The sequence below is a fragment of the Lontra canadensis genome, unplaced genomic scaffold (assembly GCF_010015895.1).
Source record: "Lontra canadensis isolate GAN:19392208 unplaced genomic scaffold, GSC_riverotter_1.0 scaffold132, whole genome shotgun sequence".
NCBI classification, from domain to species: Eukaryota; Metazoa; Chordata; class Mammalia; order Carnivora; family Mustelidae; genus Lontra; species Lontra canadensis.
This window is the reverse complement of record NW_022631126.1, coordinates 2,335,329-2,358,324: the sequence shown is the minus strand read 5'-3', so window position 1 is coordinate 2,358,324 and position 22,996 is coordinate 2,335,329. Positions and strand designations below refer to the sequence as shown.

General features: G+C 56.7%; 1 protein-coding gene across 3 annotated transcripts in view; it reads right to left on the bottom strand.

The window, feature by feature from the left end:
- Positions 1 to 5,837: 5,837 nt before the first annotated feature.
- Positions 5,838 to 22,996, bottom strand: part of GSG1L (GSG1 like) — a 197,569-nt gene continuing 180,410 nt past the window's right edge. For 2 of the 3 annotated variants that reach the window (XM_032842684.1, XM_032842685.1), the window contains 2 exons: positions 18,262 to 18,332; positions 5,838 to 6,996 (listed from right to left, as the gene is read on the bottom strand). In XM_032842684.1, the coding sequence (XP_032698575.1) occupies positions 6,899 to 6,996; positions 18,262 to 18,332 (169 nt within the window). In that variant the 3' untranslated portion in view covers positions 5,838 to 6,898. Of the gene's footprint in view, positions 6,997 to 18,144; positions 18,333 to 22,996 lie in introns of all 3 variants that reach the window. The other variant, XM_032842683.1, reaches the window with a different exon arrangement.

The window sequence follows — 22,996 nt, the reverse complement described above, 5'->3', positions numbered from 1 at the left end:
GAGTAACTTGCCCAAGTCACGCAGTTTTGGAAGCCATTAGTGCACAAATCCCGGGGTGACCACAGGAGAGCTGAGACAAGGTGAAATCCCTGGGTCTTTGGCCCTGGGGTTTCCCTTAGGCTTACATGGATCCTAGCAGCCGAGCCCCCAGATGCCCAATTCCTGGGCCACTCCCCAGGTTCCTTCAGAGGTGAGCATGGGCGTCTGGGAGCATCAGCCCTGGGGAGGGAAGAAGGTTCACTTGGTAGGGGTGGGGGCGCCAGTTCTGGGGTACAGCTCACTGGGGTAAGCAAGCGGACCCTTCAAAAACCCCATCTCTCTCCTCTGTCCCAGGCAAAGGGGAGAGTCACTCTGGCCCCCTTGGTGTTGGCAAGCCTCCTCAACTTCCCTCCGTGGTGGCATCTCTGGCCCGGAGATGCTGGAGGGCAGGCAAGGCCATTCAGTATTCCTTGTGTGGGGTGGGAGGCCCGGTGGGGCAGCCCAGATTCAGGGCCATGATCCGCCTCCCAGCCCCCAGCCAAGCCCTGGTCTGCAGTCCAGGAGCAAAGCCAAACCTGAAGGACCTGGTCAGCAGCACAGAGCATGTCCCTTCTGGGGGACAGCTGGAATTCAGCAACAATGTCCCAGGGTTACCAGACCTTCAAGGATTTTAAGAAAAGCCAGAAATCGAGGTGTTTTATCTATTTTTAATGTGAAATTTCACTTGTAAATGTTGGCTCAACTAGACCAAGCAAACACCAAGTGAGCCAAACCAGTTACCAAGCCCGCATAACCCCAGCATCCCCTCCCTTCCTGGTTCCCCCCACCAGCCTGTGGCTCCACGAACACCCCAGAGCTGGTTCCTCCCTGGGAAGTCAGAGGAGGGAGGGGATCATTCCTGGATCCTCAGACCCCCCAGGGCACAAAGGCAGGGCTCGGGTGCAGTGACCTTGGCATGTGGGAGGTGGCAGTCCCCACCCTCAGCCACCGTGGGAGAACAGAGGCCTTCCCCTGGGCGTCATGCTTTCCACCCCACACGTTGGCACTGGGCAGGAATTATCCGAAGCTGTCACTGTCCTGTCCTGCTGGTGGGATGGGGTGGGTGGGGACAGGCTGGCACCCGGCTTGGGGTTCTGCTCCAGGCCACAGCTGACAAGGGGGCTAAGGAAGAGCGGCCTCTGGCCTCTGTCCCTGGGGAGACCCGCTTCCTCTGTCCAGCAGTGGGAAGGACCTTCTTCCTTCGTTGGTCTCCAGACAGTTCTCCAGACAGTGTTCGTTGGTCTCCAGACAGTTCTGCATGGGCGCCACGACCGCAGAAGGCCCCCGATGGTCCCCCCCGGAGCCTGCTGAGGCTGTCTCTGCACTTTAACAGGTGGCGGCTGCCCCAGCCCTCTGCCTGTTTGCCGCCACATCCTCAGCTCCCAACCTGCCTAAAACCCCCTTCAAAGGAGTGTCTGGTGACTCAGCCCACTTAGATCTGGCTGACTGTAGAGGTCTGGACAACCCCCCGTTTCTCTCCAAGAACGGGCAGCGCCTGTCCCCGTCACTCCTGGCCCCTCTGTCTTGGGCCCTGCCTGTGTCCCTCACCCATGTCACCTGCACAGCCCAGGCGGCCTTGGAGTGTGCCCAGGTGTGTGCATCTGGCAGGGGTGGGGCTGTGCTCCCGGCCATAGGGCCCCAGCTGTGCACAGTGAGGCTTTCATAACAAAACAGTGTCCTTGGGGCTGAGCTGGGGCTCCCAGCTCCGTACCCGGGCTCCCCGCCAGAGAAACCCGCCCCACCTTCCACTGGCCCCTCCTGACCTTCAGGGCGATCTCCCAGCCTCCGCTGGCTCCTTGGACCATCAAGGGGCACTGGCTTAGGAGCACAAGTGGAGGTCTCAGCCTCTGCTCTTTCATTCTGCCCACCGCTCGCCTCTCTCCCCAGCCCACCCTGTGCCCCCAGGCCGCCCACACTCACTCTGGCCATTTCCAGGTTCGGGGGGGATCAGGAGGGCCCGAGGACGGGTGGGGGGTGGGCTTGGTGCAGGGACTTGCGAGCTCAGCCTCATGCGGTGGAACTGTTCCCACACAGAAGCCCCCTTCCCACTCCCCCTGGCATCCCAGGGCGTCCCCAGTCCCCCTCGGCCCAGCCCCCTCCTGGCAGAGGCCCACTCCCCTGCCAGGGCTTCCCCGTAGGTGGAGGCTTCGCTGGTGTCAGCCCAGGATGAAATGTGTCCCCAAAAGCTATTACCAGGGTGTCGTGGGCTGGGCAGTGCCAGGGACAGGGCAGAGGTCCCGCGCCGGGATTTCCTGTCTGTCCAGGCAGTAAATCCCCACACGGAGGAGATTGGTTTTTCCTCATGACTGATGGTCCCTGGCTGGGCTGAGTTTGTCTTCAGTCCCACAGCGGGGCCGTCCACCCGTGTGGCGGTGCGATCTGTTCACTGGCCACAGCCCCAGAGTGAGGGGTGAGTGGCACTAAACTCCAGCCCCCCCTGCCAAGCCATGGGCCCCGGGGCCACAGCGCCTGTGGTTGGAGGTCAGGCGCTTTTCTAACTCATCCGCTCAGATGACATTTCCCCCGATTCCTGCCATGGCCCCAAGTGGCCCTCCATGTCCCCGTCTGTGCAGCATCAAAGCCCAGACAGGAGCCTCAGAGAACAGCCAGCCGAGCTCTGGTGTGCCTCATGCCTTCACCCATCCCCAGGCTGCATGGGGGTGGGTTAGCTCATCCCTGGTACCCCCCGCAGCCTGAGCCCCCCACTGTCACCTGCCAGGACCTGCCGCAGCCCCCCTGTTCACCCTGCCTCTGCCTTGCACCCCATCTCCCAGGCCTTGGCCCAATACAGCCAGGAGGAACTTGCCATGTCCTCCTCTGAAAATCCTCCTGCCCGTGGTTCCCTGTGGCCTTCCAGGTGAAGGCCACACTCCTGGCCATCACCCGCAGACCCCACAGGCTCCAACCCCTGAAGACCAATGGCTCAGCAGCAGACTTCATGCCCCCACCTCGAGCTCCAAGTGCTGTGTCCTGTCACAGCCCACACCCCACATTCCTCTCAACCCCAGGGCCTTTGAACATGCTGTGGGTTCTATCCATACTCCCTTGCTGCTTCCTTCAGTCCCTGCTGGCCCTTCCTGAGAGGCCCACCCTCTCCATTCCAGCATGAATCAGGCCTTCTCTGGGTTGGCTTACATAGCACTCCTCCCGCTTGGAAGTGATAGTTTTGTTGTTGGAATAATTTGAGTCGTCTCTGTCTCTTTGCTGGAATACAAACTCCGTGAGGGTGAGGACTGTGTCCTCCTGACCCACCATGGTGGTGCCCCTGCACTGTCGTGCCTGGCCCACGGGAGCCCTCCCCTCCGTGAGCAGTTCAGGGACAAATGGGACCCACAGCAGGTCTGTGGAAGTCTCGGGATTTGAACTAACTCCACGGCCTCTGACACCTTCCTCGGTCCTCACCTCCTCCTGGGGGACAAGCCTCCCCCGTGCGACAAATCAGGCTTGGCTGCAGTGAAGGGAAGCCCGGGAATCAAGCTGCCGCTTCCGTTACCTGTGGAGACAAGGGTGTGGCCAGGAGAGGCTGGCTTTGGTGAGGGTGGCGGGGACGACTGCGCATCACAGCCACCAGCCAAAGAGGCAGGTCAGCTCTACAACTTCCTGAGGCCTGGGCCTGCTCATTAGCCCTGGGCTGGGGCCCCCACGGCTCCCCTGGGAAGAGGGGGCGATGTGAGCCAACAAGAAGGCACACCCCCACGGCAGGCCACCAGGCACGCGCAAGCCTGTCCATGTCCTGGACCAGCTGGGGCACGTGCTCGGGGCCAGTGGGCGCGCACAGAGCACCAAGCGTCAACTCAGGCTTGTTGGGGTTGACATGGACACAGGAGCCCCGGGAGCGTGGATGCGGGGACGCTGGGTGTGGGCACCCAGACGCCTCCTGCCTTCAGCCCATGTGGTCTTCCCTCCTCCCTGCGTGCAGACCACCCTCCCAGGAACACTCAGCAGAAGCCACTGGGACTGGGCCTCGGCCGGCCAGACAAAGCTTCCTTTCCCCTCACCAGCAGCCTTCTTGCTGCTGGCTCCGCAGGACGGGAAGACAGCTGGGGCTCACCCTCTCTGCCCGACAGGTGCCCAGAGGGACGGGACGACTGATGGATGGACTGATCAGGGGGTTAGAAAGGCCTTCACTAGGCCGTTCGCATACCGTAATCACATACCACTTGCACGATTATTTATTGAGTATGTTTCTTCAAACCAGTTCTTTGTCTTTTTACTTAAATGCCTATTTTGGTTTCGTCCTAAGCAACAGCGTCTGTGAAATCATGACACTAAGGTGCCCGTTATACAATTTTTCCTAATACACATTGACATAAACACAACTATTTTAAAATAGATTAAATTTTTGCCCATATGTCAATTAAAATCATCTCTCCTGGACTTTGGTGGTCCAGCCGCCAACTACAGAAGAACCCTGGCTGAGGATAGAGCCTTAGGATGCCTGGTGACCTGGGAGCCCAGCCCCAGGAGCCAAAGCCCAAACTCCTTGTTCTGATGTTCGAGATCTTTGTCAGTGGGCCCTGATCCTCCTCCCAGACCAGTCTCCTGCCCCACACAGTAGGTGCACAATATTTACTGAGTGAATGGAAAATGAATTAATGAATCACTTGATCAGTCAATGCATGCGTGAGTAAATGAGCACACGTCGCTATGTGGGTGTCCCCTGGACCCTGAGACCCAAGCTATCCGGACCCGCCCCTGACCTAAGCCCAGAATCGGAGAGTCTTTGCCAACTTTCTCTACACGTCAGTCTGTTGACTTTCCCTTTGGACTAGCTGAATCTGCCTTCATTGTCCCATTCCTGGGGCACTGTGTGCACCAGACCACCCTCTCCTCTCCCTCTGAGCCTGGGAGGGAAGAGGCGGCAGAAATCCTTCTGGAATGCACAGTGGGGTGCACCCCAGGATAAAGTCCAAACTTCCTAGGGAAGATTTGTGTCTCTCTGGCCCAGCTCCCCCGACCTCATCTGCAGCCGGATTTCGCACCCCCTGTGGCCCTCCCTTCTCTCCATACCTACAGTCTAGGCTGCTGGAAGGTTCCTGTAATGTTCTGACAGTCTCCCTCTTGCCTGACAGCTAGACAACCTTCATGTATTCATGTATTGGCTTAAACATCTTTTTCCCAAAGGAGTCTTCCTGACCATTGCCACCTCCTCCCTCCCCCAGCAGGTGCTGCCTTTAAGACCCCAGAGCCCCTAACTTTCCCCCATCAAGATGAGAGCAAACACCAACAAAGCACTATGTGCCAGGTTCTGTTTAAATGCCTCACGTACATTAGCTCAGTTAGCCCTCAGGACAGCTGTACGAGGTAGGTATAATGATTATCCCCATGTGCCCATGGAGATGAGGCACAGAGAGGTTAGGTCACTTGCCTAAGGTCTCAAGTGGGGGTGGCAGGAATCTAAGTCCAGGCTGCCTGGCCCCAGAGCTGGGCGCCAAGCATGCCACACAGCATGCAACTGCCATCTGTCTAGTTCTCTGTCACGCCCTTCTGTGAGGACAGACACCCATCTGGTTGGCTCAATATCTTATCTCAAGTGCTCACAGCAGTGCTTGGCACATAGTAGGGGCACAATGAACTGTATCATAGGATAGATGGATACATGGAGTTAAATGATGAGGATGGTCATACAAGGAAGGAAGATGGATGGACATCTGATATAAGGAAGGATGATACCTGGTAAGTGGAGGATGGATGGATGATAGATGATGGATGGATGGATGATGGATGATGGATGGATGGAGAATGGAGGATGGATGGTTGGATGAATGGATGGATGGATAGATGGAGGATGGATGGATGGATGGATGGATTGGCAGATGATGGATGAATGATGGAGGATGGAGGATAGATAATGGGTTGGTGATGGATAGACGTATGGAAGTCTGAAGAACATTCTCTACTTGGGGGAAAGCTCTAGAAATCCATCTGGAAAGGAATGAGACTTCTTAAAGTCCTGGTTCTGACCCCATCTCTGCCATTCACTAGCTCTGTTATCTTAAGCAGGTTACTTCATCTCTGTGACCCTAAGTTCCCTCATCTTTATAATAGGGATGTTTCTCTAGGCACCTAAGCCCCAGGACTCCACATAAAGGTACCTCTAGACATGGGGTCAAGGATCCCCATGGGGTCAGGGCAGCTTAGGGCCTGGGCTTGAGGCCCTGTCTTCCAAGTTTCCCACCTGCCTGTCCCATCCCTACCTTGCACACTTCTGGAATCCAAGGCAGCATGTCAGCCTGGCTCCGCGCTGACCCCAACCCCCCAGACCCAGCTTCCACTCTGGGCACCTCAGTGTCTGGCCCTGACCCCAGCACACTCAGGCTGTCTCACCTTCAGGGTCCTTGAGGACCTGATAGGGTGGGGCCGTGGGTGGCAGCCACAGCCCAGAGAGCAACTGGCCTCCACACATAGCAAGAAAACAGGTTCAACAAGCATTTATTGTGCCCCTGCTGTGTGCCTGCTCTGTGCCCCCACTATGGTGCCAGCGCCAGGAAGCCCCACCCACTCCCTGCCTCGGGCAGGGCTCTGCGCCGCCTGACACCCCCTGAACTTCCCGGCCCGCTTTCCGGGGCCAACGACTGTGTCTTCCGTGGCATCCTGGCTGCACTGGACAGGGCGCCGTGTGTGACGGTGGCAAAAGTCAGGAGTCGTTGTCCCAAAGTCGCCATGTGCAGCCCCGTGCATGCCTCAGGCCACCCTGGTTCCGTGTCCAGGGCCCTGAGCCCCAGGCAGTGGTGGGAAGGGCAGGCCTGTGTCTCCTACACAGGCTGGCTGAGTTCACAGCACACAGGCCAACTCTCCAGGGGCACCAGACCCGTGGTCTTGTGGCGTGGGGGCCGCTTCCGATGACAGCCTGAAGTCTGGGGGCCACGCTGGGTCTTGGTCACACCCAGTGCCCCAGGACCCAGCACTGGCGGTTCAGCTCGGGGACCTCCTGTGTGGAGCTCCGGGGCCAGGAATCTCCCATGTGTGGATGGTGTCCTGCCAAGAGACGCGTTGGTCAGTACTCACGGCCGCCTTCCTCCCTCCACGCACCCACTGCCCACCCATCTGTCAACCCACAGCCAGCGGCCTGCCGCTCACGTCCCAGCTCAGCATCCTGTCCCCATTACCCGCCCACCCCATCCATCCGCCAACACCCACTGCCATCCACTTCCCACCCACCAATGTGCCCACGACCCCACTCTGACCGCTTCCCGCCCACAGTCCCAAACCCACGCATGCACCTTCCCCCTGTCAACACACCATTCACCCTCCTCCCACCCCGTTCACACCCCCAGCCGCCCGACTTCCCGTAGCCACATGTCCCTGCCTCCGGAAACACCCGCCTAGCCTCCCACTCACCCGCCCTCCACCTCACCCAACCACTTGCCCACTGCCCGGCCTGCTGCCACACCCACGGACTCACCCAACCCTCCAGCCTCCCGTCCCTCTCCCTCCCGTGCCCACCCATCCACCCAGCCAGCCCGTCACCACCTCTCCACTTACCCACCCACCAGGCTTCCCTGAACCAGTGTCTCCACGTGCTCAAAGAGCTGGTGGAGGGTTAGAAGGAGAACAGGCATACACAGGAACTGAGAGTGAGTGCGTGGGTGTGCCCAAAGGGAGTCCGGGCAGCGCCCTGACCCAGGGCAAAAAGGGAGAGACCCCACCACCGCCTGCCGCTGCCCGCTGCTCTTGGGGGCCTGGGCAAGCAGAAGGGCTGGGAGCTGGTCCTTGTCTAACATGCTCACTCCCGTCTCCCTGGGTTCCCGGAAGCCTGCTCCCTGCCTTCACTCAAATGCCTCCTTAACATCTCCAACACACAGGAGCGGTGTCCAACCCCACGCTGCGACCTGCTAACATGTCCTTGTACCTGCTGTAAGTCAAACCCTCAGGGCCTGGCTCGCATTTCCCCTCCTACAGGAAGCACCCCACATCTCTTTGAGGCCCTTGGCAGTTTCCCTCATCTTGGAGCACCTGCCCCAGTGGGACTCTCCAGCTTGGCCATCAGACCACGAGCCAAGGAGAATGATGGCTTGACCTGAGACAGAAGTTCAACGACGGATCAGGGGAGGTGGAAGCAGAGGGAGAAACAAGGAAGAGAGACGGGCGCGGTGGGTGGGCTGGGGGTCCAGAGAGAAAACCAATAGCCACCTAGCATTCAAGGTCTCTACCCTACTTGATTCTAGCCTCACGAGCCTGTGAAGTAGCTAGCACCCATTTTACAGATGAGGGAATGGACGCTCAGCGAGGATAAGCAGCTGATGGACCTTTCCTGATCCCACACTTCCTCATTAACGACCTGTGTTCCATGTCGGTTCTTCTACTCTGAGCTCTAACGGAGGCTCAGACATTCTTGTCGTCCTTTGGGGTCAGACAGGTTCTTCGTAGCCAGCCCCACTGAGGTGGGAATTTCTGGTGAAGCCAAGCCCTTGCTTGCATACCTCTAAAGACAGATGGCTCACTATCCTTCCTCTATTCCCAAAGCAGCTCTTCCTCATGGCAAAGCCTGGAAAGCCACGGGCAGAGGGGAGGACGGCTGTGCTGATTTGGAGGGTGGTCGTGGGGTTTTGTGCTTTGATGTTTTTTCTGCCTTGGATATTCTTTAATGCTAGTGCTTTACTAATTTTAGTGTGTTTTTTAAAGAGTGGGAAATAATTGGCAAACATTCTGGAACCATTTGGCCTTGGGAAAAATGTTTGTTTTGGCCCCAACCACTGAAACAGTTGCATTCTTTGGAAGTGAATGTTGCCAAGATCTAGGTGTTCGGATTTAAAAAGAAAAAATCTAGAAGCAAATATTTGATTGCAGAAAGGTTTGATTCTTTTTCTAAATGAATATTTAAAAGTGATCGTAGCTGCTCCCACCATTGCCAACGGGGCCAACCCCGGAGAGTCTGCTGGAACAGAGAGAAAGCGGTCATGCATTTTGATGGAAGAGGAAAGGCCATGATCCCTATCCTTCCTTGAGTCAAGATCAGGCTGCTTGTCACCTGGATCCAGAGGTGGGTTTGTCACCAAGGACTAGAAGCCTCCCGGGAGGGGCTTGGGGCCCAGAGCCATTTACAGCGAAGAGTAAGGAGCTCCGTCCCCCTGCATGAGGAGCACCCCCCAGGCCACCACCACCCAACGCACTTTCCATCTTCCAGTATCTTTACTTTGGGGCTAGTCACTAGCTGGCAGGGAGTGGGGACAGAGGGAGGGGGAAGCCCCTGATGCCACAGATTGGAGAATACTACCTCAGAAGGTCTACAGGACCCACTCAAATGACATAAATGGGCGAAGCAGCCAGAAGCAACCAACCATTCTTCAGCTCTGGCCAATTGTTGCCATGGAGAATGTGGGCTCAGATCTTCCAGAAAGTTCAGGGAAACTGAAAATCAGAATTTCAAAATAAAATCTCCTAGGCTTTCAATACTGACATTTACATTTTAACACGTTTACAGCCGTCTGTGGGCTAAGTAGCACCTTGCAGGCTGGCCAGTTCTGACCTCTCCTTCCCAGCCTGCATCCTTGTTCCATGACTCTGTGCCATGGCTTCACACATTCTGGTCCCTTGGCCTGATGCCCTTCCTTGCTGTTTCCTGGTTACTGAGTATCCCACTTGTCTTTCAAATGCACCCCTTCTGGGAAGCATCCCACGACCTCACAGGCACAGGCCTTGCTCCCCCCATGACCGCACAACAGGCTGCTGATCTCTCTCTCCCCGGGCTTGTCACTTTATGTTGTCAGGGTCTCCCCAGCTAACCTTGAGACCCAGTGCAGGTGGGGACTGAGTCTACTTTCATCCCAGAGCCTTGGCCCCCAGCACCCAGCCAGGCACACAGCAAGGAACACATGAAGAAACCAGGCGGGAGGAGGATGGAGTAATTCCTAAGCTTGAAGACTGAGCTCTGCCTGCCCCTTCTGGTCTGGGATTCTGTACATTATGCGAGGCTCCTCGGTCGGTCTCTCCTGTGGATACAGGCTTAGCGGGGAGGACTCTTATTGCAGTCTTGCGGTCAAAGGTTCCAATCCAGGCTCCACTGATTACAAGCTGTGTCTGTCAGTCTTCTTTTCTTTCTTTTTTTTTTTTTTTAAGCTGTGTGACTGTTGACAAGTACCTTCTCCTCTCTGAACCTGCAATGAATGTGAGTTACAAAGGTTCAGCAGGCCCAGCAGGCCCCCAGCTAGAAGTCCGTCCTATCCGACCTCAAACTGACACAGTAATAGCAAAATGCCTGTGTGGAAGGGGGTTGGAGCCAACGACCTCTCTTCACAGATGGGGAGCTACGGCCCAAGGGTGGGAAGAGATCTGTCCAAGGTGCCACTCGGAGGGTGGAGAGCAAGCACTGTGTTTTAAATTCCCCTGGAAGCAACCAGGCTTAGCAGAGTACTCAGCCCAAATGAACATGAACGCATTTAATGTCCTGTCTCTTCCGTCCTCATTTCTCCATCGTTCCATGGGAAATAACTGTCATGAACTCCCCCAGGGCACCAAGATCCCAGGAGATCAGCTTTCAGCTCTGCTGAATGGCGTGCAGTCACATCCTCCGTTCCAGAATGGATTCACTGAGTTGGAAGGGCCCTTCAAAGCAAGTCTGCCAGTGCCACCGCAAATGTGTCGAAGGGGGGAACGGGGGCCCTCACAGGGGATGGAACTTGTCCAAGGCTCTCTGAAGCTGGTAAAGGAACTGATGACGGTGGGCAAGTGGCTAGTGCTGGTGTTTCTGACCCCACGCAGCCCAGCCCGACCTGGCACGGGAGAAACAGGTGACGGCCAACCCCCCTGCCCCACCCCACATGCGCTATCCAAGGTGCTGACGCCCTCTCTTGAGGACTCGCCGGTCCAGCCAGACCCTACTGTCTCACTGCCCCAATTCTTTCCTCTAGAAAGAGAAGGGGTGAGGGGAGTGAGGGAGAAATGAATGAAGGTTGGCCCTGAGGTGTCTGGCTTTGGAGACCCTTCAGCTAGTGACACCATTGTCCCTTTTCAACTCCTAAAATGTCACCACCTTGGCGAGGGCCCTAGGGCTGCTTCTCCAGGTCAACCCCACTCTGCAGATCTGTATCCTGAGGGCACTTCAGAGACTCTAGCATATTTGGGAATAGCCATTTACTCGATTCCTCCCGGTTCCCCTACGAGGCTGTACGTAACGTGGGACACAGATTAGCTGAGCTGCTCCTTGTTGCTCTGTCCCTAGCGCCTCACTTAATTCCACACACACTGATCATCTGTGAAATGAATGAACAAGGAAGGATTTGGGAAGAGAGGCAGGTGTGCCTGAGAGCCGTGTGGAAGGGAGGTTGGGTTTTGTGGTCTACCCTGGGGATCGCTTGTCTTAGGAGATCAAACGGGGGCCACCCCAGCCTTGTCCTGTCTGGAGTCCATCTTCTTGGGGACCCCACGACCTGCTCATCTGTTTTCCGCACTCAGGATCAGGCTGAGTCCACTTAACCTGCCACCCATCCCAGGACCACGGACTCCTTTACTCTCTTATGAAACGCTTTTTGGGTACCTACTGTGTGCCTGCCTCCACTGTGGGTGCTGGGTCTGCAGACAGGAGTGAGACACTTGCCAGTGCCTGTGAGCGAGACAGACATATAAGGCGGAAATGACGAGAGCACACAGCCCTTACTGTGTGCCAGGAGCCGTTCACCATGCCTCAGGGGCACTGGCCCATTCAATCCTCAGAAATCTGAGTGAGGTGCCATTACTATGCCCATTTGATAGATGAGGAAAGTGAGGCCAGGACGGGTTAAGTCATTTGTCCGCAGTCTCACTGCCAGATTTGAACCCAGGCAGCCTCCAAAGGCCCAGGCTTGTAACCACCATAACATCCCACCTTGTAGACAACGCAGAGATGAACATGACCAGCGTGGCAGAGGGGGAAGGCGGGGCTGGCTGCCATCCCCCGGGCATTTGAACTAGACTTAGAAAGAACTGTGAAGCTCACAATTCCACAAGTAGGGTTCGTTTCTTGCCCAGTGGAGGAAGGGGGCAGGTCTTTTCAGGCAGAAGGAACAGAGTGTGAAATAGGTTCTTGGCAGGTAAATGAGGTTTTCAGGATGTGAAAAACCTAGCACTGTTGGTGGTCGGGGGAGGCAAGAAGGTCTGTGCGGCTGGAAAGCAGGGCACATGCAGCGGGTGGAGCGAGGGTTGGGGGACTACGGGTGCCTGCGGGGAAAAGTCCCAGCAGCCCCCTCTGGGCGACGGGGTCCATCCCACACCTGGGATTTGCACCTGAGCATCAGACTTACCCAATGTGGATTCCTCGGCCCTGCCCCAAACCAAGGAGTTGGAATTTCCGGGGAAATCTGTATTTTAACGACTGCCCCCCACCCAAGTGTTTCTGGACAAAAGAAATGGTCACAGAGAAGAACAAAAGCACAGTAAATTGTCTGGATTTGTGACCCAGGACAAATGACCGGGTTTCTCCTACCCTAAGTATCTTTTCCCGTAAAACGGAAATAGTCGTCAGAGTAACTACCGCGGGGGGATGGAGTAAGCTAAGTCATTCGCTGGACACATGCTGATGACGCACTGTGGGCCAGGCCCTGGGGTGACCACACAGCTGAGGTGACAAGGCCCCTGTCCCCACATCTCTAACCTAGTGGGGGGACGGTCCCAAGAGTGGTGGGTGGCTGGGAAATGAAGCGGGGATGGGAGGGGGTGGCGGGAGGGCCTCTGTGGGTGTGTGTGGGAGGGGTCAGCACAGAGCCTGACACCCGCCAGGGGGGCCACCGGAGGCGCTTGGGGACCTAGGAGGAGGGGATGGGGGAGGCAGCACCAAGACCATCTTAGGAGAATGGGTTGAAGAGGAGTTGGCCCTAGAAGCACCCGTTTCCACCCAGAAGCCACCAAAGGGCCCAAGCACGGGACAAAATGCAGAGCCGCTCCTGGCCGCAGCTTTAGAGGGACGGGTCCTGGCTCAGGGCTGAGGGCTGCTCGGAAGCTGGTCCGCAGAGACGCAGCAAGAGGGTCCCTCAGGCCCCCGTTAGGAATGCAGATGCCCAGGCCCCGCCCCAGCCCTCTTGAGCCAGGAACTCAGAGACGGGGCCCGGCAATCCGTGTTTTAGGGAGCCCCCCAGGTGATTCTGATGTGAACACTGGCCTGGGTCTCTCAGCCCCCAGGGTCCCAGGTCTCAGAGGCCTCCAAGCCGCAGACCTGTCTGGGTGCCCAGCGAGTCGGCATCGACATTTATTTCAGAAACATTGTCTGCTTCCATTTTAATAAAGGAAGCGACTCAAGCAGTACTCTATTGGATGTGATTTTGATCTAATAAAAATGCCAAGCTGCTCTGGACCCAGGAAAGTCTTTCTTGAAATTCCCTCTGCTATTTTGAGGGCAGCGGCGGCGGAAACCCATCTAGATGGAGCTCCCAGAAGCCACCTCTCCACCTGGCAAGAGACAGCCCTCTTGCCAAGGCCCCGCCCGGCCTTCCAGACACACCTGGCAGAGTCAAAAGCTTGTCTTAGCCATTGAACTTGACAGCTGCGGCGATCAGCTGCAAGCCCCAGTTGCCCCCAGAAGGAAGATGCAGACACCTGGACCAGATGGCAGCATCGCCTCCATCAAGTGTCACATCTGATGTGACACTCCCGAGCTAGCTGGTGGCATTGCAGAGCCCCAGAGGCAAGTTTGAAAAGCACACTCTTTCCTCGGGAAAAAGAAATTGTGGCAGAGTCCGTATCAGAGGAGCCCAAGGAAAAACAGCAACTTGTACCCAAAATCCGTGTACTGGTTGACGGAGAAGTGGCTGCTCCGGTGGGAAACAGCGGGAGACACCTGGAGCAACTGAACACAGGACACAGGCAACACATCGTTCCAGGTTCTCAGAACACAGACTCTAATGGAACAAGACAGGGGGCCTATTCTCCTGGAACTGAATTGGGAGCGGCCACCAAATAAAACCCAAGTACATAAATACAAAAAATAATTTCAAGAGGGACAGGTGCCACAAAGGAAAGAAAACAAGGTCATAACGAGGACAGCGGGGGAAGAAAGTTGCAGTCAGGGGAAGCTTCTGCAAGGACGCAGTCTTCTGGCTGAGACTTCAAGGTGAGACAACGCCAGCCATGCAAGGGTTTAGAGGGAGAGCATTCTGGGAAGAGAGAATGGCAAGTACAAAGGTCCTGTGAGGGGATGTTCTGCATTTTCTTGCTAAGGCAAGGGGGCTGGAGCAGAATGAGAGAAGGGAGAGGGAGAGGAGCTGAGGGCGGGTGTGGGGGGCCAGAACGGAAATGGCCTTGGACTCAAAGGAAGGAGAAAAATGGACAACCGACCAGAGATCCCAGCAAGTCAGGGTGCCTTTCAGCTCCTTACTCCTCCATCCCCACAGCAGAGTCATCATCCCTCCTTCCCAGGGCTGGGAACGCCTGAGCAGAGACCTGCACACAGTAAGCCTTTAATAACGTGGGCTCGCTGACATTCCTCCTCCCCCGTTCCTCCTGCCCGCATGTCAGCCCACCACAAAATCCAAGCAGCTGTTCGGTGCAGAAATATTGCAAAACTCGACCAGGCATTTCCAAAATATTTTCTTGGCCAAAACCCCACTAGCGTCTAAGAGGCTGCGTTCTGGGGACGGTGCTGTTTCCCTAGATGGCCTCATCAAGCTGTTTTTCTAGCCCGCGAGGTCTGTGAGGACCAAGTCCACGTGGGGCTTGTCCCTGAGTCCCTGAGCCCCGCCCAGAGTCTGGTAGACGGCTGCACCCAGCATGGGGGACCCCCACAGGCATGTGGCAGCTCACCCTCGGGGCCCAGGGTTCCGGCTCTGGGGCCAGACGGGCTGGGTCTAAATACCAGCCCTGCTGCATGTTGCGCCTCACTCTGCCGCCTGTAAAATGGGCCATGTTTAGAATTAAATAAGCAGCTAAATGTCCTCAGAACGCACACGGAGGAGGTAGGACCAGTAGACCTGGTGGGACTGCCCTCTCATTGGCTATTTTTGTCATCTAGTCCAGGAATCATAATCGCTGTAGGATTCTACCAAGTGGGCTCACCTCTGGCCAAGGACCCCTCCCTCTCCAGCCCCTCTCCCTCACCGCCAGCCAGAGCAGGTGCCTGGCCTCTGCCATCACAGCACCTGCATGGACCCCACTCTACCTCTGGCTGCACAGGACAGCCATGGTTGGGAGCCCCCCGGTCCAGGAACACACCTTGTGCACCCCTGTGATCCAGAACCCAGCCTGGGCCCAGTCCAGAGGAGCAGCTTTTGTAAAGATGTGTTGAGTCAATGGCTTTCTCTGAGGCCACAGGAGCAGCCACGTCAGGGGTAACTCGAGGGACTGAGGACAGCTCCTCTGGCTGTGGACGGGGAGCTTTCCCTTCCTGGTGAGGACTGAGTCCCCAGCGCCTCCACGGGCCCCAGGGGAAAGACAGCGTCCCGGCAGCTCGGCTACCGGATGAAAGGCACACCTGGCAGAGGTGCTATGGGACCAGAGGCTCCTTTCTTCCTGGGAAGCGGGGATCTGGCAAACCTCTGGGGGCCCCCCCACCGGCCCTTGGCAGTCCCTTCTTCGCAGCCTTCGGTGGCTTCTCTGTGAGCCCCCCCAGGCAGAGCTTTAGGATCCAGCAGCTTCGCCAGCTCTCCCCACCCCAAGCACGCTCCCTGGAGGACGGAGCTGCAGCTGTCTCCCTTTCCAGCTCTGCAGGACCGACCAACTGCACCCAGACAAACAGCATGGGCGCACCAACCTCTGTCCTCTCTGGACACCCGGTTGCCCCGGAGGACCCCCTCTGGCGAGGTGGGTGGCAGACCTCCACCCGCCCCAGGGGAATGCAGACCCTGGGCCCCGGCCCAGCACCCCCAGGGCCTTGAGCAGAGCGGCCATTGTGTCTGGAGGGGTAACTCAGATACACGCGTTCTGCACCAGTGGCCCCAGCCCCCCAGCGGGGTTCAGGGCGGTCGCCTCCATACTGTGTCCTTTACAGACCCTGCCCCTCCCTGCTTGGGCTGCCTCCCCTGCTCCTACTGTGTCTTCTGGGATCACCCAAATGGGTGCTGTCTACTGCGAAGTCCTTATCTCTAGGTCTGCCTCTGGGAGAACCCAAACGAAAACATCCTGACAATTCTTCCAGCAAAGAGTTCCTGAACCCACCCACTTTCATCGTCATTGCCGAAGGTCAGGCCACGGTCCTCTCTCCTGGGAATGACTACAACAGCATCAAAGCTGCCCTCCCGGTCTCCGCTTTTGCTCCCCTCTGACCCTTTCTCGACAGAGCAGATGGATGCAGGGATGGCTATGGCTGGATGGAAGGATATGAAATGGAGACAGACAGAGAGATGATCCAGCTCTCAGCACAGATTAAAGGTATAGACAGATGCGGAAACAGATGAAGGATCCGGATAAGTCTCCTTCCCGCTCAAAACGCCCCAGGCTCCCCACTGCATGGCCAGCGCCTTCCCACGCCCCTGCCCCCGCGCCCCTCTAGCCCCATCACCAACGTCCCCATTGTGGTCCCTGCTCCAGCCACGCTGGCCTCCGGTCCTGCTGCCCCTGCTTCGGGGACTTAGCACTTGCAAGCCTCTGCCTGGAAGGGTGAGTCCGGGGCTGGCTCTTTCTCATCCTCCAGGCTCCAGTCACTGAGGCGCCCGAGAGCCACCTGCCCGGCCTTCACCCACGCCCTCTGAGCACCTGCCTCTAGCCGAGGTGGCCTGGTTTGTTTCTGAGTCGCTTCTTACTTTCTCCCGCGCCACCCCGCAGAGGGAGGGTGAGCCCCACAAGGCAGAAGACTCTGTGTGCTCTCGCTCCCTCACAGCTGTGTCTTGGAGGGAATGAAAGATGCATTTCCTACAGGCTGTTGACCTGTGCACAAGGGTACTGATGCTCCTTCCGGAAGGGAAAGCTGCCTGGCAAATGAAGTGGGTTAGGGCAGGGGTGAGGGCCATGGGGGGCGGGCTGGGCGTGGAGGGTTCCTGCAGGTGCCCCGACCCTGAGTGTCCTCATTAATTCCAGTGCTTGCTCTTAGAGCCTGACAGGGTCCCCTCAACTCTTTCTTCATCCTTGGGCTTCGGGGATTGGGCTTCCCTGCCCCCAAGACCAGCCCCAGGGCCTCCCTCCACCCAGGGTTGCCCGTCCGTTCTGCAGGGAGCGCAGGGAGGCTTGGGCCCAAACAGGAGCCTGCGACACTGGACTGGACCGGTGTTCTCAGCCTTCATTCCTCCTATGGGCTTCCGGAGCCCCTCAGAGAGATTTCTGCTCCCTGGTCCCCTCTGCTTCTGGGAGTGCAGGTGGGAGAAGCCCGCAGGCACGAAGATGCAGATACTGGCCTCTGGAAGGCACTGGAGGGTCCTGAAAGGTCTGGGAGACACAGGCAGGGCATGGACGGTGTCTGCTGGAGCTGCTCTACTGTGAGCCTCTGTGCTGTGTGACCTTGGACAAGCTACTCCACCTCTCTGGGTCTGAATTTCCTCATCTGCACAACGTGGCTTGTAATCCCAGCTGTCGGGGCTGTGGGCCAGCGAACCCAGGAGGTCAGGCACAAAAAGCCCTTGGAAAGGGGTGTGGTGGGTGAGGAGTCCGTGTCAGGCCTTCCGCAGGCTGAGCTGAGCTGAGCTGAGTTTCTGCCATTTTAACGTTAATCTCACGTCGCCTCTTTCTTTTACCGGCCAGAGCAAGGCCCTTTCTCTTTTTTTTTAAAATATTTTATTTATTTATTTGACAGAGAGAGATCACAAGTAGGCAGAGAGGCAGGCAGAGAGAGAGGAGGAAGCAGGCTCAGGACCCTGAGATCGTGACCTGAGCTGAAGGCAGAGGCTTAACCCACTAAGCCACCCAGGCGCCCCGGCCCTTTCTCTCCTTTCACCAACCTTTGCTTTCTGGTCCAGGCATTTGTTTTCCTAATGGGTGCCCTAGATTCTGTCTGTGGTGTCCCCCACAGTAAGGCTACGAAGCCAATGCATTCCGAGCTGCCAGGAGCCTCTGCAGCCCACACGAGCCCCAACCATTGTCCCCTCCCTGCCTTGGCTAGTCAGACCCTGGGGCCGTTCCCCATTCTGGCCAACAGCCCACTCAGCCTGGACCTGAGCTGGGGCTCACCAGCCTGCCCCGAAGCACCCAACATCCTCCCTCAATTTCTTAGCATCCCATCTCCCTTGTGAGAGGGCCACATCCTCTGGGTGCGGGGGACTGGCTATGCCAAGACGCCAGCCTCAGTTTCCCCACCTGCAGTGTGTGTCTGCGGGACCAAGCAGGGCTGCAGGGAGAGGTCGGCCTGGCTCATCCCCAGGGACCCCTCCCCTCGGATGGTGCGGGCGGGGTGCTGCAGACGAGGCCACTTACGGGCAGCGTATCTCTCGTGACGACAGTCTAAGCGCAGGTCCTCCTCCTCGTGCCCATCCCCCTTCTCGATCCTAGAAAGAAAAGGACCCAAAAGTCTGTGTCAGAAAGAGCAAGTTGAGCTGGCAGAGGCCCAGGACCTGAAAAGTACAGTCTTTTCCCTCTGGGAACCCTGCACAAAGCAACCTGGGCCATGGCTGCGGCCAAGACCCTTACCACAGCCCTATTAGATGGGTGCCATGATCTCCGTTTTGTCCGTGGAGACACTGAGGCACTGAAAGCTAATGTGACCAGTCCAGTTCCAGACGGGGCTGGAACGGGTGGGGCAGGGAATGCCGAGCCAGCAAGGGCCCGGGTGCAGGCAGCTGCACACCTAAGCCCTCGCCCTCATCCCGCCGCTGACCGGGCCCGGGGAATGGGTGGGGCTGTGTTCCCCCAATGAGCTCGCCCCCGTGTAACACGAATACATTGCGGAGCCCCACGCGGTCCAGTCCAGGAGTGCGTCCCCGTAAGAGGAACACACTCTGGTCCCCAGAAGTAGAAACACTGCCAATCACTTTCGTATCTGCTGAACAACACCAGAAGTGTTCCCAATTCCCTGTCTGCAGCCACGCTCGTTCTTAGATCTTTCCTCAACTCCTCTTGGCCTTTTACTTGCTTTGCGTTCCTCCTCCCGCCTCTTCTTTGCATGGATATCCTCTGTTCTCTCCTGCAAGGAAGTCTCAGTCCCCACCCAAGCAAATGCCCCAGGTCCATTTTCTGGTTCTTGCCATCACGTCTTATTTCGAGTTGCCCAACTGTGTCCCGAGCGCGAGGCTAGAGAAGGAGGCACGGGGACGGTGACAGATGACAACCAGGCCATTGCAGATGCCTAGTAGAAGGGACAGAAATACTCCTGCACTAATCCTTCTGGTCCCCTCAGACCGCTCGTTCACTCATTCACCGGGAATGTCCAGAGGCCCTGCTCTGGGCCGCTTACTCCAGACGCTGTGTGCCGCGCCAAAACGTCTATCTCACAGTCTGCCCCCAGAGCCTCCGGTCCAGTAGACGACAGCGAGCACATGAGGGAGACCGTGATAAGCGTTGTATAACACCGCCTGAGACTCCCCATGCCATCGGGACCCAGGGGCTAGGCCGTGCTTCCCAGGGAGCAAACTCTAACATAAGTGGGTCTTTGACAAGTATTTTCTACGGCCCGGCTGCTTCCCGATGGCGGCACAAAGCCCTAAGGGCTGAGGTTACAGGAAGGCAGTATATACTGTAGATAGTTGATGCTGTGGGAAGGTTCCCTACAAGGAAAGATGTCCTTTTCTTTTCTTTTCTTTTCTTTGCATCTTTTAGTAGAAACATCTTTGTTATTTTCCAGAGAGCACTGGCTTATTTAAAAAAAAAAGAAAAAGAAAAAGAAAAAAACAACCTCCCACTCATACAGCAGAAGTCCCCCCTTATAATGACACCTCCCTGTGGTGGTTTCACCACCGCTAGGAGCTTTGTGTTTATCATTTCAGAATTAAAACTTTTTTTTTAAACACATACAGCCTCAAATTAAACATGATTTCATAACCTGGTTATGTTATATCCTTACCCACAAATTTCCAGCATCGTTCCATGTCAGTACACGTAAATCTCACTTACCTTTTCCCTCATATTGTATGGGGGAGAACAGTTAATATTCAACCCCCTACGGACAGACACTTAGGGTTTTTTTTTTTTTTAAGAGTTTGACACTCTTAAAAGTAGTCCTGCATGTGTATCTGGGAAGATGCTGAGCTCCCCATCCCCAGAGGTAATCAAGACAAGAATACCACCAATCATGACGCTGCAAACACTGTGTGGAGGCTGGACCATGTAACTGAGCCCATCCCTATCCCAGAGTGCCATCTGCCTGGCCATCCCCAGTGCCTCGGGGTCAACAGATACCTGCCCCACCACATACAGGCCTCACACATCCTCCTGCGTCTCTCAGCCTTAACCTTGAACCATTACTCCACCGACCCCAGGTTCCCAGTTCTCAGGATTTCTTATCTTCTGAAATCATCCCGTCCAAGCCTCATGCTGGGCACCTCCCTTAGGCTCTGCAGGGAGCCTTGGCCCCAGGGACAGGGGCCAGTGAGCACAGGAGATGGGGTTTAAAGAGAGAGGCAGCCCCATCTGGTCTGGTCCCTCCCACTCCCTGGGCTCCCAGACCTGGCACCAGGAAGCCCAGAATTCAATAGTTAACAGATCAGAGAACACCTGCCAATTAGCCAGCAAATACTGGAGGCCTCGTGCTGGGTTTGAGTACCAGAGTCATCAACGGAAGTAATCTGCAGGCGCTTGGGAGCCATCTGGTGAGGGGTAAGGCGTGTCAGTGGTTATGACAAGAGCTGAGGACCCTCCCATAGCCCCCCAGCACTCCCCGGTAAGAAACACATCAGGACACAGGGATCTTCTGGGCACGAATGAGCCCTTGGGCCCTGTAGGGAGGAGGGATTATGGCCGAGGGCAGCTCTGCTATTCCCAAGCAGCATGGCCTTGTGCAGCTCACCTGACTGCTCTGAACCCTATGGTCTAGAAGGTTCTACATGGCAATGGGCACACGGTGCTAAGCACAACAATTAGGACAAGCACCAGCACCCCGCTGGTGGTTGTGGACCCTGGAGCCCGGTACCTGGCACAGAGCCAGGGCTCCAAACAGTTTAACCACCACGATTTCTAAACTCAATCAGCGGGCTTCCCCGGTACATTTTAAAGTCCAAGAGAAGGGGATGGAGTTTATCTCGTTCTCCACTTGGAGGCCCCAGGGTCTAGCCTGGTGCTTGGCACCAGGCATCCCCAGGAGTGTTTGCAGGCAAGGAAGAGAGAGGGAAGAGCACAGGCAGCCCGAGGCTAAGAGCAGCCCCCGTGGGGAACATCTGGGGTGCTGAGCTCTGTGTAGAAAGAGAAGACCAATGGGAAATGGCACTAGGTGACAATTGTATTTGATTTTGAACTGCGATTTCCTGCAGGAAATGTTACGAGCTTTCTGAAGACTTTTTTTTTTTTAATGGTGGTGCAAGAAATTAACTACAAGTGCCTTGAAGGGTAAATGGAGGTGGGGGGGGCAGTGCTGGGACTGAAGCCTTGCTCAGGAGGGGCACCCAGTCTGCAGTGAACACGGCTGTCCTCCGTGAACCCGCTGTGTGCTTCCCTCCGCAGGTGTCGGGCATCACCTCTGTGAAAGCCACTTGAGTCTGGACATGTCCTGACCACCCGTCCGTGTGGCTTCCTCCTCTGATCAGTGGGCATCATAGTGCACCAGCCTCTCAAGGTGGCTAGAGGAGTAAACGAATGAGCCCGTGGGAAGCCGAGTGCATCTGGAGTGCTCATAACATCCTTATCACTATGGTCGTCATCCACCTCATCTCAGGGGACCTTTATGGTCTGTCCATCTGTGACCCCTTCTCATGGTTCCGGTATTTTAACATGTTCACCAATTCCCACCCCGGAGCCCCCCCACCAAAGCCATGCCCCCTCTCCTTCCGCTCCATCAGTTAGACCTGAGCCATGCATCGCCTCTAGAAAGGGGTGTTTCGGAAGAAGCAGATTGAGGGCAGAGAGTGCCCATGGGGAGTCATACGCAGCCTTCCATCCCAGAAGAGACAGAGTCTTCACAAACTGGGGACAAGGAGAGTCAGGGCAGAAGCTAGGCTGGTGCCTAGAGAGGGGGGAGGAGCCCCGGGTGAAAGCGACAGGAACCACAATACCCGCCCAGCCTTTCAAGTGAGAACAAAATACACTCGTAAACTGTCTAAATTTTCATTATTTGGGGTCTGTTTGCAACCACTCAGATCTATGTCCCAGCCAAAGTCACTGCCGCCACCACCATTAACCATCATCCCCATTTTACAGGAGGAGAACCGAGACTGATGTGGCCCTGGGACTTGCCCACATTCAGTGGGGGGCCGGTAAAGGATAACGGCCAGCTCTCGGACAGGAGGCAAGAGCCCGGCTTTGCGGTGTCTGTACATACTCCCAGCGTGGCGGACGGAAAGGCAGCAGTGTGACGTCACTGACTGTGGAGCCGTGGGGCAGACAAGCGCACGCGGTGTGCGGCTGAATTCCGGCTTATCAGTGCCTGCATCTCCAGGGTGTCCCCACTGTGCCCCGCAGACCCCCAGGTGGCCAGGGACTCTCCGTCCCACCCACCCTGGGTACCCCCAACCTGCGTTGTGAGGTCCCAGAGGGAAGCGGGGACCATCCAACTCCAGCTCTGAGAACTGCAGGCAGATGTGCCAACAGCTGTGCAGGGGGTGACTGCACGGTCACGCAGCCACGGCCCCAGGGACCCACAGCTTCCAGAATCGGGCTACGGCTGGGTACTGGCTGTCTTCTGAGAGAAGAGATGGATGCCGGGGAGTGATGGAGGCGGAGAGGCTCCGATGGTTTGCAGGGGGACCAGAGCCACTGCCCCGTCTTCTCAGGAGGACCCCCAAGTACCTGCCCGCCTAATTCCTGGGCCAAACGTGGCCACAGCAGGTCAGGTCACCACACACAGGGGTTCCTGCCTGGTCTTCTCTCTGCTGGGACAGCAGCCCCAGCACCTCGCCAGCACAGCCCTTCCAGAACGTTCTCTGTCCCCTGCGGTCTTGTCAGTACCATCCTCAAAGAAAGCCCCTCTCTCGCCGTCCCTGGGCTGGCTTGTTTCCCAAGCCTCCAGCCACTTCCCAGTAGGAACTGGCAGTCCACAGCCCATGCATGCGTCTCCATCTGTCTGACA